The 15,787-nt window shown below is 34.9% G+C and overlaps 4 protein-coding genes across 4 annotated transcripts; 2 read left to right on the top strand and 2 right to left on the bottom strand.

Moving 5' to 3' along the window:
- Window positions 1-361: 361 nt before the first annotated feature.
- On the bottom strand, window positions 362-1,216 carry LOC108870143. The gene is given in 3 exon segments (XM_018655398.2): window positions 362-629; window positions 632-691; window positions 1,163-1,216. Coding segments are annotated over 3 exon segments (336 nt in total). The 3' UTR covers window positions 362-407.
- LOC103846378 (zinc finger protein CONSTANS-LIKE 1) lies at window positions 628-2,543 on the top strand. Its single transcript, XM_009123291.3, has one exon. The coding sequence runs from the start codon at window positions 1,408-1,410 to the stop codon at window positions 2,419-2,421; it is 1,014 nt and encodes a 337-aa protein (XP_009121539.1). The 5' UTR covers window positions 628-1,407; the 3' UTR covers window positions 2,422-2,543.
- Window positions 2,544-2,822: 279 nt separating this feature from the next.
- LOC103846381 (zinc finger protein CONSTANS) lies at window positions 2,823-7,109 on the top strand. Its single transcript, XM_009123292.3, has 2 exons — window positions 2,823-6,353; window positions 6,535-7,109. The coding sequence occupies exons 1-2, from the start codon at window positions 5,616-5,618 to the stop codon at window positions 6,895-6,897; spliced, it is 1,101 nt and encodes a 366-aa protein (XP_009121540.1). The 5' UTR covers window positions 2,823-5,615; the 3' UTR covers window positions 6,898-7,109.
- A 2,231-nt stretch (window positions 7,110-9,340) lies between these two features.
- On the bottom strand, window positions 9,341-11,274 carry LOC103846382 (basic leucine zipper 43). Its single transcript, XM_009123293.3, has one exon. The coding sequence runs from the start codon at window positions 10,069-10,071 to the stop codon at window positions 9,520-9,522; it is 552 nt and encodes a 183-aa protein (XP_009121541.1). The 5' UTR covers window positions 10,072-11,274; the 3' UTR covers window positions 9,341-9,519.
- Between the last annotated feature and the right edge of the window lie 4,513 nt (window positions 11,275-15,787).

A 15,787-nucleotide genomic window follows, 5' to 3' on the forward strand; every position in this document is an offset into this window, starting at 1 on the left:
TGTGTAATAGATAACTATTTCAGATGTTCAATATATTTAAATGTACATATTAGGAATTGAGATTATGTTTGGTACAAATTATTCTTTGGGATTTTGAATGTTTTGGATTCTATCGGGTATCCATTTAGGTTCGAATTCGGTTCTGGTTCGATTTGGATAATACTCATAAACCAAAATACTATAAAATAAGATCCATTCGATATTTATGTCGGGTTCGAATCGTTCCATATACATTTTTATCAGATCGGAATCGGTTCAGGTTTTTACGTTCGGTTCAAATTTTTGGGTTCGGTTTATTTGCGCAGCCCTATCCATGTCAATGTGATTACTTCCCCAAATTTGAAATCTATTAAAGCTAAGATCGATAAGATCGAGTTATATTATATTCTCAAATGGGTGACAAGAGATCAGCTGTGACAAAACTCATCCGTTTTGTCAGAATAATGATGGTGATCATATGCAAATTGGATTTGTATAAACGTTACATACAAATAGGTGATGTTGATATCATTATTCCATATACACGTTTGACCAACCATTTGCTGCAACATGTGGTTCATGTTCTTCTTATCTTTAGGGTCGAAGCGACTTGCCAGATTCCAATTGGCTCCTCGGATCTCCAACCGCGTTGCCACATCCGCTTGACCGACTTGATATGCAAGCAAACAAAATCAGGACATTGCCATGTTATCTTTTAAAACATCACTAAAGAAGATAACATCATACAAAGATGACAAATTATTAAGAGACATCACTTTCTTAACAATGCTAAACACTTTCCTTTAATAGAAACACGGAAACTTTATTTTAATACATTCCGAAAAGGTGCCAGCTGCAATCACCTATATATGGAAGTATGGAACCATGATCATGATGCCACGCCTCTGGTAATCATGGTCTTGTTGAAAACCTGGACAGTTAAAACATGAATACGTCAAGAATCAAGATAAAACACTCAAAAGAAACAAAGTTTCCAGGTTTACCAAAATAGTAATATATAGACAATACGAAAATAGTTTTGATGCATCGTATCTGTAACGTCACACGATCCATCACGGGCCATAACCTAGGCAACATGTTAATGGGTCATATATGGAGAGAGTAGTAAACTCTTGGTGTAGCTTTCTTCTCCAGTGTTGATAAGATATAAGAAGACTATTACTTTTTTCAACTTTTTCCTCAGAGAGTTGATGATTCCAAAAGCCAACGTCACCATCTGTGGACTGGACCCTATACACAGAAACTCAGCCAGCCACAAGATAATCACACAACTTTTCAAGACCACTAACTTCTCGCCAAGTGTAAGCCCCTCCAAGGTTCTATCCTTTCCTTTTGCCTTCTTAGTCCCTTGCCTTCATTTACAATCTTCTCTCACCAACAACAAACTAGTACCATCTGAATTAAAACATGTTGAAACAAGAGGGTAACTGGGCACAAACCTGTGACACATGCCGATCAGCCGCATGCACTGTCTACTGCCGACCTGACTCTGCCTACTTATGCACCAGCTGCGATGCTCAAATTCATGAAGCCAATCGTCTTGCTTCCCGCCACGAACGTGTTAGAGTCTGTCAATCATGTGAGAGAGCCCCGGCTGCCTTCTTCTGCAAGGCAGATGCTGCTTCTCTATGCACGGCTTGTGATTCACAGATTCATTCCGCAAATCCACTTGCTAGACGCCACCAGCGTGTTCCAATCCTGCCAATCTCTGGTTCCATGGTCACTAACCATTCGAGTGAGACGACAGAGGCAGAGGACATAGTGGTGGTGGGTCAAGAAGAAGAAGATGAAGCAGAGGCGGCTTCTTGGTTGTTGCCTACTTCAGTTAAAAACTGTGGTGACAACAACAATAACAACAACAACAGTCAGGACAATAGGTTCTCGGTTGGTGAAGAGTATCTGGACCTTGTCGATTACAGTAAGTATCAACAAGACTACAACGTACCTCAGAGGAGGAGCTATGTGGCAGATGGGGTTGTTCCACTTCAGGTTGAAGTATCAAAGAGTCTGAGTCACATGCACCACGAGCAACACAACTTTCAGTTTGGTTTCACCAATGTCTCCTCAGAAGCTTCCCCAATTCATATGGTTAGTCTTGTGCCAGAGTCAACATTGAGTGAGACAACAGTTTCAAACCCAAGATCGCCCAAAGCGGCAACGGAGGAATTACCTGAAGCCCCAGTTCAGATGCTGAGTCCAATGGAGAGAAAGGCTAGGGTGATGAGGTATAGAGAGAAGAAGAAGACAAGGAAGTTTGAGAAGACGATAAGGTATGCTTCAAGGAAAGAGTATGCAGAGAAAAGACCAAGGATCAAAGGCCGGTTTGCAAAGAGGAACGAAGTTGATGCAGAGGAGGCAGACAAAGCTTTCTCCTCAATGGTCATGTTTGACACAGGATATGGAATTGTTCCTTCATTCTGATAATACTCGTATGGTTTAACTAGATTCCATGCTTGTAGTTATCACCACTGTAATGCAAATAGGTCTCTATTTTTGTCTAACTAGTACGAATTAATTAGATATATTTTTATTTTGCTGTTGTAGTTACTATCCTTAAGTCTAAATTCAAACCGATGCTATAGAGATATGTGCGTTACTTTAGCTAGATGTACCAAGAACAGTTAACAATGAACTCACCTTGCAAAAAGGTTCAGACAAGTAGTGATTGCTTTCTTGGTGAAACTTCCACATCAGCTTGATAAACAAGTAGAAGATAAATGATTCCACTTGTGCCTCCCTGAGAAAATAAGGTTTTACACAAATAAGATTTTCCAAACAAAAGTAGACTACATAGTCTAACTGTACACTTATAAAACTTGAGCAAACCCAATAAAAAAACATTGTAACCATCACACATTGACTTGAGTGAACAAATGCTACTATGTAAAATTACATCAAAAAACATATTCTTGTTTCTGGTTAGCATTGGAGAGCATGGCTGTGTAACCAAACCCATGCATTCCCACGTGGCTCTCTCTGATAAACAAGAATCTAAACACCTTTGTCCCATCCAGTATATTAACACTCATAAGTAACAAGCAACCACTAGCAGAATATGTCAATGCCTATGTTTAGTTACTTGCTCTAAATCTATTAGAATAAAGGGCTATAGTGTGTCACCTTTCCGAGGAATATAATAGCATTAAAGAATAAGGAAGCAAAGAAAAATAGAAGTGACACTGTAACTAAGACTTCACTTTTTTGCCACCTGTAAAAGGCCATAGAGCCTCAGCTTATCTACCACTTTCCATGGGTTAAGCTGATGAATTCCTGCACCAACCAAAAGATTCGTTTTAGCCATCACTGAGTGAGTGTTGATATCCATACGAATTAAGCCACTAGATTGAGTGTAAAATATGTTATTTTGGACCACATAAATGAATCTCATTCATCCACTGAAACCAGAAGTGTGACAAGCGCCACCACTGCATTCAGAACCCATCAGAAAATCTAGTCTGTGATCTGTTTAATTTGATCATGTAGCACAAACTTATAAACCACGCAAGAAAATGGATATGATATTAGCATATAGAGAGTTTGAACTAGATATCTTTCCAGGAAATTTAAAGATATGCAATAACAATTTTAGTAAATCCTAACGAGTGTAAAGAGCAAAATGTTAATAAATGAATGTTAACATTTAGTTTGCTCTAGATTTCTTTTCAGGAAAATGAAGATACAGTAACAATTAGTTGAAGTATACTAGCAAATGTAAGAGCCACTTGAATGCTAATCTTTAGTGATGGATTTGAGACACGTGAAAGTGCATAAAAGTGATTACCTTTTGCCAAAGGTCTCTGCTCTTTTGCACTTTTCCTTAGATAGTTTTTTTACAGCCATATAAAGTGGAGAATCCTCACATAGCTTACAATTGCACGCTTTGTATGGTCCCTAGACTCTAAGATTCTAGGTTCTCTTCTCAGTCCTTTCAAGAAAAGAAGGTTTTCTATTTAAATCTGAAAGAAGGAAAGTATTCGCAACACAGAAGCTGAAAAATAATGAAACAAATAAGTGACATAGTTTTCTTTCCATAATATCTCTAAAACTGAGTTTAATTGGCTTAAAATTGAATTTTCCTTCACATAATTCCGATGCAACTTCCATGTAAGGTGGAGGTCTACACTTGTGAATGAAGTTCCGAACCACAGATACACAAAGAGAAATAATAAGCAAAACTATATTTCTTGAACTACAAGTGATAAAAGGGTCAATACACAACTCTTCATGAGCTAGAACCACTATAAAATCCCCACTTTTTCATATCATTAATGTAATGAACCTAGAATCCTTCTCTTCTATAAGATTTATCCATTACATTCATCATAAACCAGTAAATAACAACAACTGGAAGTTAAGCTCCAATTACCAAGAAATTTGTTTTTGAAGTTTAAAATCGTCCCTTACTAGAAAAAAATAGTGTGGTGTAAGAAATAATGAAAGAGGAAGAGATGCGAAAAGTGTATCTTAGGACCAGCCTTTTTATACAAGCAAGCTCACTTTTCAGCTGTAGACTCATAGAGTTGAAGGAAGCCACATGAATTTGGCCACTAGGGTCTTCTAACCTTTGGACCACATAAATGGGTATCATTAGTACATCCACTGAACCCAAAAGTGTCCTCAAACTCTAGAGAGTATCATATTCATACACTGTAGCTTTCCACATAGTAAACATTATTAACATATCACCAACAAGGCAACTCAAAGCACTGGTGGTTACTAGTACAAAAGCAAACCCAAGATGATGGATATACCGTACACGAACGGTCATCAGATAGTTTTTTTTTTTTTGCTAAATGGTCATCAGATAGTTTGTAGCTGCTAACCAAGAAATAGTAAACGAAGGTGCTTTTAAATCTGCATCTACTGACCATATGGACTAGTAAACGAGAGTAGCTAAAAACGCTACAATTTCCTCCGTGATCCTATAAAGATAAGTCATGTAACTTCCATCTCTGGCCTGAGACATAGCTGAAGTGTATAAAAGCTAATATGGAAACATATATAAAGCTGCAATAAACAATATATTATCATCAAATTGTCAAATTGTTACAGAAAAAATTGTCAAACTGTTACAGAGACATTTGACAACACCCATGAGTCATTCTTTATTACCATGATGGTGATCAAGTGCAAATTTCTACATAAAATGTAGACATGTGATACAGACTAACCTAGCTCCTTTTGGACTACTAATTTGCTTACAACTTGTGGTTCGGGTAACAGTTGGAGTTGGTGATGGCTCTGGAACTCTGAAGCCTTACTCGGAGATATACCTGGACAGTTATCACAAAGTTCAAGAAGGAATATTCAACTATGTAAACTTTTCCTGGAGCCACCACAGAGATAAAGTATCTAGCTTTCCTATAAATAAATCCAAGTGAAAATAGTAAAAGGTGGTACGAAAATAGTAACACCATATGGTGTTTTATCCTCTTGAGAATCTCTCAGTGGCAAGTAAGCAACGTGTGAATAGTTCCCAACTAATAGCTCTGTGCCACGTGTAAGCACTGAGGATTCGGATTCTCTCACAACAAGATAAAGCTTTATTAGCCCCTGCTCTTCAGACACAATTTCCCACACACCATCACACTTAATTACTACATCAGTGAGCTAACATGTTCAAACAAGAGAGTAACAACATTGGTAGTGAAGAGAACAACACCGGGCCGCGAGCTTGTGACACATGCGGGTCAACCATCTGCACCGTGTACTGCCATGCTGACTCCGCCTACTTATGCAATAGCTGCGATGCTCAAGTCCACTCTGCCAATCGCGTTGCTTCCCGCCATAAAAGGGTCAGAGTGTGCGAGTCATGTGAGCGTGCCCCTGCTGCTTTTATGTGTGAGGCAGATGATGTGTCTCTATGCACAGCCTGTGATTTAGAGGTTCACTCCGCAAACCCTCTTGCTAGACGCCATCAGCGAGTTCCAGTTGTGCCGATAACTGGAAACTCTTGCAGCTCCTTGGCCACCGCTAACCACACAACAGTGACCGAGCCAGAGAAGAGAGTGGTGTTAGTTCAAGAGGATGCCAAAGAGACGGCTTCATGGTTGTTCCCTAAAAACAGTGACAATCACAACAACAACAACCAGAACAATGAGTTGTTGTTTAGTGATGACTATCTAGACCTTGCTGATTACAACTCGAGTATGGACTACAAGTTCACTGGTCAATACAATCAACCTACTCAACATAAACAAGACTGCACCGTACCAGAGAAAAACTACGGTGGAGATAGAGTTGTTCCACTCCAACTTGAAGAAACAAGAGGAAACTTGCACCACAAGCAACATAATATCACGTATGGCTCCTCAGGAAGTCACTACAACAACAATGGTTCCATAAACCATAACGTAAGGCTTTTATATATTTTATTCTTTTTCATCATACACACATCACATATTAACTACCAAGAGTTAATCTGTGGTACAAAGAACTTTGACCAGAAGTTTATAATAATTAAAATATTGCTTCTCTTTAGTCCTCTCTTACCAAGGGGATTGAGAATTGTCTTTGGTTTTTTTTGTCATTAAGGCATACAATCCATCAATGGAAACTGACTTTGTTCCGGAGCAGACAGCACCTGACAAAACAGTTTCACATCCAAAAACGCACAAAGGGAAGATAGAGAAACTACCTGAACCTCTAATTCAGATTCTCAGTCCAATGGACAGAGAAGCTAGAGTCCTGAGATACAGAGAGAAGAAGAAGAGAAGAAAGTTTGAGAAGACAATAAGGTATGCTTCAAGGAAGGCATATGCAGAGAGAAGACCGAGGATCAATGGACGGTTTGCAAAGATTAGTGAAACCGAAGTAGAGGACCAAGAGTACAACACAATGCTAATGTACTATGACACAGGATATGGCATTGTTCCTTCATTCTATGGCCAAAAATAAAGAATACTAGATTGCTAACCTGTAAATAAATGTTTAGTTTGAGATTATGTAAGGTTTGGTGAAATTCTTGGCTTCAAGAATGATTACTTATGCTGCTATGTATAAGGGTGTGTAGTTTTTGTTGCTAGCTAGTACTAATTAGTGTTCTTCTTCCTTTAAACACAACCTGTCTACTCCATAATTGAGAAATATAAGCTAAGTGAGTTCTCTTATGCCATCCCAGGACATTTTAACACTTCCCTGAGAAGAAGAAGGCTCTACAAACGAATTTTCAGACCAATTATAAGCTCTGAGACCGCTTTTTAGTATATAGATATTTACTCACAACTATTAACACTAATGAAGTAAATGTCTATGTGTATATGTGGGCCATCCGCATAAACATAAAGAGATACTTATTTGATGAATCTTGCTCATATCTTTTAGAATAAAGAGCAATATATGCTTGCTCACTTTACTAATGTATATGCTGATAAAAAGAACACAAAGATTAAAAAGGAAAATTGACACTGTTACTAAAGGATGCCCTTTTTGCCATCTGGAATATGCCATAGAGCTACGCGTCTACGGTTCATTTACAATTCCATGATTAAGCTGCTGAAGTCTTTCATGTACCAAACATTACAATCGGAAGATTCGGCTCTACGCATGCGTATAGTTTTCAGCCAAAGGTCTGAGAATGGTGTTACTTGCCTTACCAAAACTAAATTGTCTACTAAGCTACGCCATCACACGAATTGTTACTAGACATAGTCATATTCCTAGCGTCTAGTTATAGAACCAATCAATCACCATATTTGTTCTCTTCTTCGAGAACTTTAAGAAGATATAACAACCAAGTGAAAAAAGTGCATAAAGTGAAAGAAAAGCTTGCTGCACTTTGCACTTTTTTTTAAATATCTAAAGATATTTCAGATCGTTTCTCACAGCCAGTGAGTCACAGCCATGGAAATTAAAAACCAGCTCCCAAACTTACAATCACAAGCTTTTTACATGGTCCCTTGACCCTCTTAGATTCTCACTCTTTTTGCTAGAACAAGAAAAAAATATATGCTTAACACAGATAACTGATAGTGTACCTTTATCATAATCTTATCTTGATTTCCTCCACATAATCCAGGGAAAATAACTTACTTTGTACATGTGAGAGGAGTTCCTCAGTAACTTTTCTGAGGAACATATAAGCCTAGATCTCAGTTACCATGGTAAACCTACTTTGTATTGTAGCACTTGTATCAGAAAATCAGTAAAATAGCAAGAAGATTCCAACAAGATGTTAAGAAATACGAAAAATAAATCCTAGTATCATCCAGCCTTTATGGACAAGTAACATATCCCAAAAATAAGTACCAGCAGTTTCAACTTTCAAGTCACTACTAGTTAGGAGACGAGTTACACAAAAAAAATCTCCAATCCAATAAGTTTAACAATCCAAGTACGCCTACTGTAATTCTTCTATTTACAATCGAGTTGTCCATAGAAAAGATCATCAACTTGGCATATTTTTTGTGATGACTGATAGGGTTGAGAAGTACCAGAAGCGTTATTGTGACTTTGCGAGTGAGAGAAGCCTAACTTTTATGGGCCTACTAAGCCAATGTAAAAATGAAGCTCTTTAAAACCCATCAATAAAGCCGAGGATCGAGAAGTTCTAAAGTGGCAACATCAAACATGTTTTCAAACTTTGGTACGCTTTGAGAGTTGCTGGCTTCCGGTGGATCAACGGTTATGTCTTTAATTTCTGGCTCCTTGTAGAGCCACGGGTTTGTCAATTTTGTTGATTTTCTGAATCTTGTTTCGATGGTAGGTTGTTTTTCTTTCTGTTTAATAAATTAATGGTCACTTAGACGATCATAGGTTTGAATTGGTGAGAATTGATATTTTTAAGATAGATCTTCAAAAACTGAGTTCTTTTCAAAATTATTGTTGATAAAAGAAGAACCAAATAGTTTCAAGAGATCATGCTATCTTTGAAGCCTTCTTCGTTCATGCTCGAAATGCTATCTTGTACCTGACACATTACACTCACTTATAAAATAGAATGGAAGCAATAAGGTACTACTCATTCAAATTCAATATTGGTTGTTGGAACATACATTGCTGAGGAAAATCAAGTGACCATGAAAATCACAACTACTTTTACCAGAGAACACAAACCACAGTCATACTTACAGTCCATCTTGGCTGTAACAACTACTCAATGAAGAGGCTGGTTAGTAATGCTTTGACGCTTCGAAAATTAGTAAAAACCAGTATATTGTTTGGTGTTATTTCAATCTTTGGCGAGTTATATCTATTTTTTTTTTTGAGTTCTTTATATCATTTGTTGGTAATTTTATTTTGTTTCATTTATGCTTTTATAAACTTTTTGTATGAATTTTGCTTTCTTATGGTTTGATAATAAAAAAGTGTTTAAAAAAAACTTTGGTACGCAGGTAAACCGTGTAGAAAAATAGTGTTTGATACGGTGCTAGACCTAAGTCTAGCCCAGAGAAACGATACATAAAAGTCCGCTTTTGCTTACGGCTGAAAAGATATATATGGGCCGTAATTTGACGGATAACAAAGAAAACAGATATCGACTAGAGGCAGAATTAAAAAAGTTGGATCAGAATAAACAACTCATGATGGCTGATGAGTTCCATCTGTAATAGAAGAGAAATCTTGATCCAAGGAAGAAGAAGAGTATCTGCCACTGATGCTTCTGCTTTCTCCTGCTCCTTTAACCTTCTTCATGGATGTGATAACTTGATGAAGCGCCAAGTTTTTCTCTTTAAGACTCAAGTTCTCTTGCAGAACAAGATCATTGCTATTCGAGGCTTGGTTAAGCTTCTCCAATAGCTGGTGGTTCTCACTTCTAAGCCAAGCAACCTGCGAGAGAAGCTCATCTAAGTGTCTTTGCTTTCTCATTCTTGACCTTCTTGCTGATTCTCTGTTAGATACCATACGTCTTTGCTTTCTCTCGTTGATGACGAATATATTTTCAGTTGCTTCATCGGACGTGGTAGAGTTGTTGCTTGCAGGAGATTGTAGTTTAAGTTCTTGAAATTGAGGGTATGGGATAAGATTGAGATTGTTGTTGGAAGGGTTTAAGTTGTTGTAGTAATGGTTTAAGTGGAAGTAGTCTTGTTGTTGCATGTTGTTAAGACTTGAGCTATCATAATGTGGCTGCATGGTCAATTTCTTTTTCTAGAGCTCAAAGAGGGTGAGATAATGGTGGAGGTTGGATGACAAGGGGGTGTTTATACAGCTGAGAAAGCCATAAAAGTGGACCAAACTTTTTTGCAAATTGGTGGCTTTATATATGTCTTCTATATGACCCATTGGCATGTTTTTTGTTTTCCTTAAATTATTGAGAGGGCTAGTTATTTTTATTTTATTTTTAAATTATAGGTCGCCATAAATCTACAAATACATTTTTATTTTTTGTTTGTTTAAAATGACTAATAAGGTTGTCCCATTGAAATATTGAATCGTTTGATGGCTCGATGAATGAGACTGATACTAGAGAAATTATACCTTATACTGATACAAACATTTTTTTTTTTTTTTTTGGTAAAATGTTAAAATACTGATACAAACATAACCATTACAGGCATGCATTCAGGATGTCATAATTTATCAACCCATTACAGGCATGCATTCAGGATGTCATAATTCATCAACAAACATAAGCATAACTTTGGATGTGTTTATAATACAAGGAAGTGGTACCTCGACCATGGTAGGATTATTATTTAGTGTAATAACCAAATGGCAAGTTGTTTCCGGTGCATGTAAGTATATGAGAGAGTACCATGGCCATCTAGTTGATCATGATGTTCATCCATGATTGAACTGCAAAAGGTTTCTATATCATGCACATGCATTATGATGATTGTGACGACTGGGGTATATAATATGTATATTGTGGATAAATCAAGTTCTGGATCAGTGTTTTGTGCTTACATCAGAGAGAGAAAATGTAGTTTCTAGTTGTGGGGTTTCAAAATTATTTGAGTTTAGAATCAGTTAATGCTTTTGTTAGCCAACATATAAAGTAGTGATGATAAGTCAATTATAAAGCTGATAATATTTATTTGGTTCTAATATCTTCATAACTCACCAATTGCTCTTCTATTTCTATAGAAAAATAAGAAGTCTCTTGGACCTTTGAGATTTGCTTCTCGTCTCTCATTAACATCATTATAATATGGTTTATGCGTAGACTTTTAGAGGTCCTAGATAAAATATAAAAACCCTGTGGTGTTTTCAATCTATACTATTATTTGCGAAGTAATTTTTTGCAACGGAGCTCTCACATTAAAAGTTAGGCCGGTTAATATCTATAATACCCTTAATGAATTTTATATATAATTAATTATATAATCAAAAACGAATTTTTATTAATAATATTAACTTTTTTAAAAAATAAGATAATTCTTATATATTGTGTTGTTATCTTAAAACATACTTTTCAATTATAAAATTTAAAAATAAAATATAAAACAATTATAATAAATTCAGTGGTTAAAGTCAATATTATCGTTAATAAATTTTAGTTAAACATATATATTTAATTATATTTTGTCATATATATATATATATATATATATATGTTTGATTTTTCTTTTTGAAAATATAAATAATAAGTTATTATTCTGGTTTTTGAATTAATAAAAAATAAACTAATAAATATTTGTAAAACGATTAAGCCCACATATGAAAAGTAAGATAATTCTTATATATTGTGCATTTATCTTAAAACATATTTGTCAATTATAAAATTTAAAAATAAAATATAAAACAATTATAATAAATTCAGTGGTTAAAGTCAATGTTATCCTTAATAAATTTTAGTTAAACATATATATTTAATTATATTTTGTCATATATATATATATATATATATATATGTTTGATTTTTCTTTTTGAAAATATAAATAATAAGTTATTCTGGTTTTTTAATTAATAAAAAATAAACTAATAAATATTTGTAAAACGATTAAGTCCGCATATGAAAAGTAAGATAATTCTTATATATTGTGCAGTTATCTTAAAACATATTTGTCAATTATAAAATTTAAAAATAAAATATAAAACAATTATAATAAAATCAGTGGTTAAAGTCAATGTAATCTTTAATAAATTTTAATTAAACATATATATTTAATTAGATTTTGTCATATATATATGTTTGATTTATTTTTTGAAAACATAAATAATAAGTTATCATTCTGGTTTTTGAATTAATAAGAAATAAACTAATAAATATTTTTCTTTTTTGAAAAATAACTAATAAATATTTGTAAAACGATTAAGCCCGCATATGCGGGCACGACACCTAGTTATAAATATCACACAGAAAGTAAAATCTAAATTATCAAATTAAAGACTGGAAGTGGATAGTTGAACCTTCTTCTGGAAATATAATAATTATTTAATTAGAATATTACCACCAAAATTTTTTTTTTAAATCCCTCTTTTTATCCATGTATAAATTTAGGTTGTAAACACAACCATGCCACACTGAAATTCCAAACATACACTATACACGTAAATCCTACATATATTAATAACCCCTTTATTATTGCGCATTACCAAATGATTTCAAATCTTCTAGAGTGTCTTTTTCGATGATTCCGGACAAAAAACATACATAATAATCTCTGAGACTAGCTAGTAGTATTGACCAAGTATTCTTGACATCTAAAACATTCACAGTGATTGAACCTGAATGATGAGTCGTAATCGAACACTGATCTTTTAGTTCACATAATGAATCATTGGTTCACCATATACAATTGAATATTCTTTTCAAATGTTACGTATTTAAATCAAGTTACTTAGAGAACATCGTGTTGATACAAGAAATCTAACTCTTATATTATTATATATAGATTCCCAAAGACATTTATTAACAAAAACAAAACCACATAAAAACGATCCTTATAGTTGCACTAGGAAAGCAAGATGTGTTAGGCAGGGTTGGCTTGTCGTTTTATAAAGGCTAGGGCAAAGGCTATATAACCTAATACATTTTAGGAGCTGATGACTCAACAACCACTCAAACCCACACACTTGCAAAATAATTACAATTTAAGAGCAATATTTTTTTGCTTAATTTAACGAACTAAGTTAAGTTAATTAGATATATGTTAATGTTATCCCTTAGCCGGTTAAAAAAATATGAAGATCAACTAATACAGAACGCATATTGGATCGTTTGGTTGTAGAACTATTTGACTTTGTATCATGTAACGTCATCAAAATTCAGGATATATATCGTTTGGTTTTGTCCTATAGTTTCCTGACTTAGACTCGTTGACAATATACGCAATACATAAGCTTTAGGCAAACTTTTTAGATAGTCGGATAATTGATCAAACGTTTCTCTAAATATCAAATAGCTTAGGCATGCATGGGTTTATTATAGTCCATTTGTAAAAAGACAGTGTTAACAAATATCTTTGCAAATTGATATTGGACGTCTTTAGACTTTTTGGGTGTTGACAGAAAGTTACATAATTGGAGTAATAAGGCTTTTTCGTTAAAGTTGTTTTTGATTTCAGGTTTTACTGTTTTAGTGATTCCCCTGGCCTCCGATTTCAAACCAGACCTATGCCTATCCTTCGTTGATGTAGTGGAAGAAGCAGCCTCTTGGAAGTGTCTACCGCCGTGTGGGATTAAGGGTGATCTCTTCTCTTGGGTGTGTTGGACCATATGGACCACCAGAAATAAACTTCTGTTTGAAGCACACCCTGCATCAGCCATAGCTACGGCCTCAAAGGCCTTGATAGACACAAGAGAAGGACACAGGCTCAAGAACCTCGCACGGCTCTATCGAGAACGACTCAGATCCCAGTGCGACCCCAATCGATTCCGGCCGGTGTAGTGACATGCAACACTGACGCTGTCTGGAAAAAGAAATCGTAAGCAGCGGGGCTCGCCTCGATCTCCGACTCCTCCTCTCCGTTGTTCGCTTCCGACGGCTGTCAATATCAGCATACAGTTCCATCTGCGATCAAGGCTGAAGGGTTAGCGGTTAGGGGTGTTCTCTCTCACGCTCAACACATCAGCATCACCAAAATCTGGTTTCGTTCAGACTCTCTATCGCTAATCAGAGCTATAAATTCGATTGCAAAGCCGATGGATCTCTCTGGAGTTCTATCGGACATCGAATCTCTATCATCGTCCTTTGATTTCTGTTGTGTTTCTTTTATCCCTAGAGAGGAAAATGTGCTTACAGACAATCTATCTAAGGCATGTCTATCTCACTCTGTAACAACTTAGGCCTGAAGCCATTTAATAATTTTTAATGAATAAATGGTTGAACAAAAAAACAAAAAAAACTGTTTTAGTGATGACATACATTGCTACTCGAGGAAGCTACATTTTCGAGAGACCCCCTAGTTTCTGCTGAACTAGTTCTTGGATTTTAGATCAAATATACATTTGAGATTAACAAGCTCTGATGTTATAGATTTTCATCTCAAACCGACTGATAATATTGAATGAAAAAGTTTATAACCATTAGTACTCCTTTTTAATGTGTAATTCACATCACCTTAAACTTTGTTGACTGACTTAAACCCTCAAGTTGCATAATTTGAGTGTGTACTGTGTTGGTCAAACGAAAGGCAAATACACACCATCAAGTCATATCATTCAGACAAAGTCTATTTCTTCTTTATTTCTGTCTCATGTCCTTTTGCTCGGTTTGTTCTTCTTCCACAGCTTCAAGTTTTTTTTTCTCTGTTATTTCTTTTCTTTTTACCTTCCTTTCTAATTTGCTTTTTTCTTTCTTAGTGTTTCCTTTATCTTATATTATTTTTATATTTGTTTTATTGGATCATAAACTATATATAAAGTATTTTTTAATGTTTCATTGTTTTGGTCCCATCAGTAACACTACCACCGATACTGGCCTACCTTATTTTCAATTCTTTAAAAAGAAATATCTTAGATCTTCCATCTTATAAATAAAAATGCAAACTGAAACCTAATGTAGTTAGTAATTAAAATGATAATTTGTGGTACCGATATATCCTCTTCTAGCCAAACTATCTACATTTGTTCCAACAAAACAAAAAGAATCTAAAATTTTTGAATTTTAACTCGTTTTCTTGCCTGAGAATTTGAATTCCCAATGATCTTCTTCATTAGTATATTAGGTTATTATTTTATTGATACACTATTTTTAATGAAAAATGAATGATGTCATGAGGGTCCAACTGATTGGTGGATTAAGGATAAGCCAATCACCAAAGGCACAATTTTTTTCTATCATCACACCTTTTCCGATAGTTTTTACAACTCCATTTCTCTTATTTTTATGAGAACTTTATAATTATAGACCCAATTTATAGTTTTGTATTTTCTTCGTTCGTGCCCTCCAATTCGCCAAATTGAGATAACACACAAATGTATGTTAATAAATAGAAATGCCTAATTGTTATAAATCTATGCGTTCATTTGCGTAAAAGTGATATCCTGTTTATAAAACTACTATCTTAACAACAGAACTACAAAAACAACAGAACTACACAAAATCGTTAAAAAAAAAAGAGAGAACTACAGAAAATCAAAACAAATTTCTTACCTTTTAGTTAATAATTTATACTATTAATCACGGATACGTAATCCATTTTCCTTCTAGTTGAATAGTAATAGAAGGATACGAATAAAGACCAAAATCATGAGTGAGGTTTTTCTAATTAAATTTTATTAAGGTCTTGCTCCACTATCACTGCCAATTTAGATCATTATCGTAAGTCGTAATCATGGAAATTATGTTTGTTATTAATATACCATGACTAGCAAAAGGTTTATAATTCTCATAAGACCTACTTGTCATTGCCTAATTATTTTCCCTGGTTTATTTTGGGTTTTAAATTAATTATTTTCCGTT

Source organism: Brassica rapa, chromosome A10 (genome assembly GCF_000309985.2).
Source record: "Brassica rapa cultivar Chiifu-401-42 chromosome A10, CAAS_Brap_v3.01, whole genome shotgun sequence".
In the NCBI taxonomy this organism is placed as follows: Eukaryota; Viridiplantae; Streptophyta; class Magnoliopsida; order Brassicales; family Brassicaceae; genus Brassica; species Brassica rapa.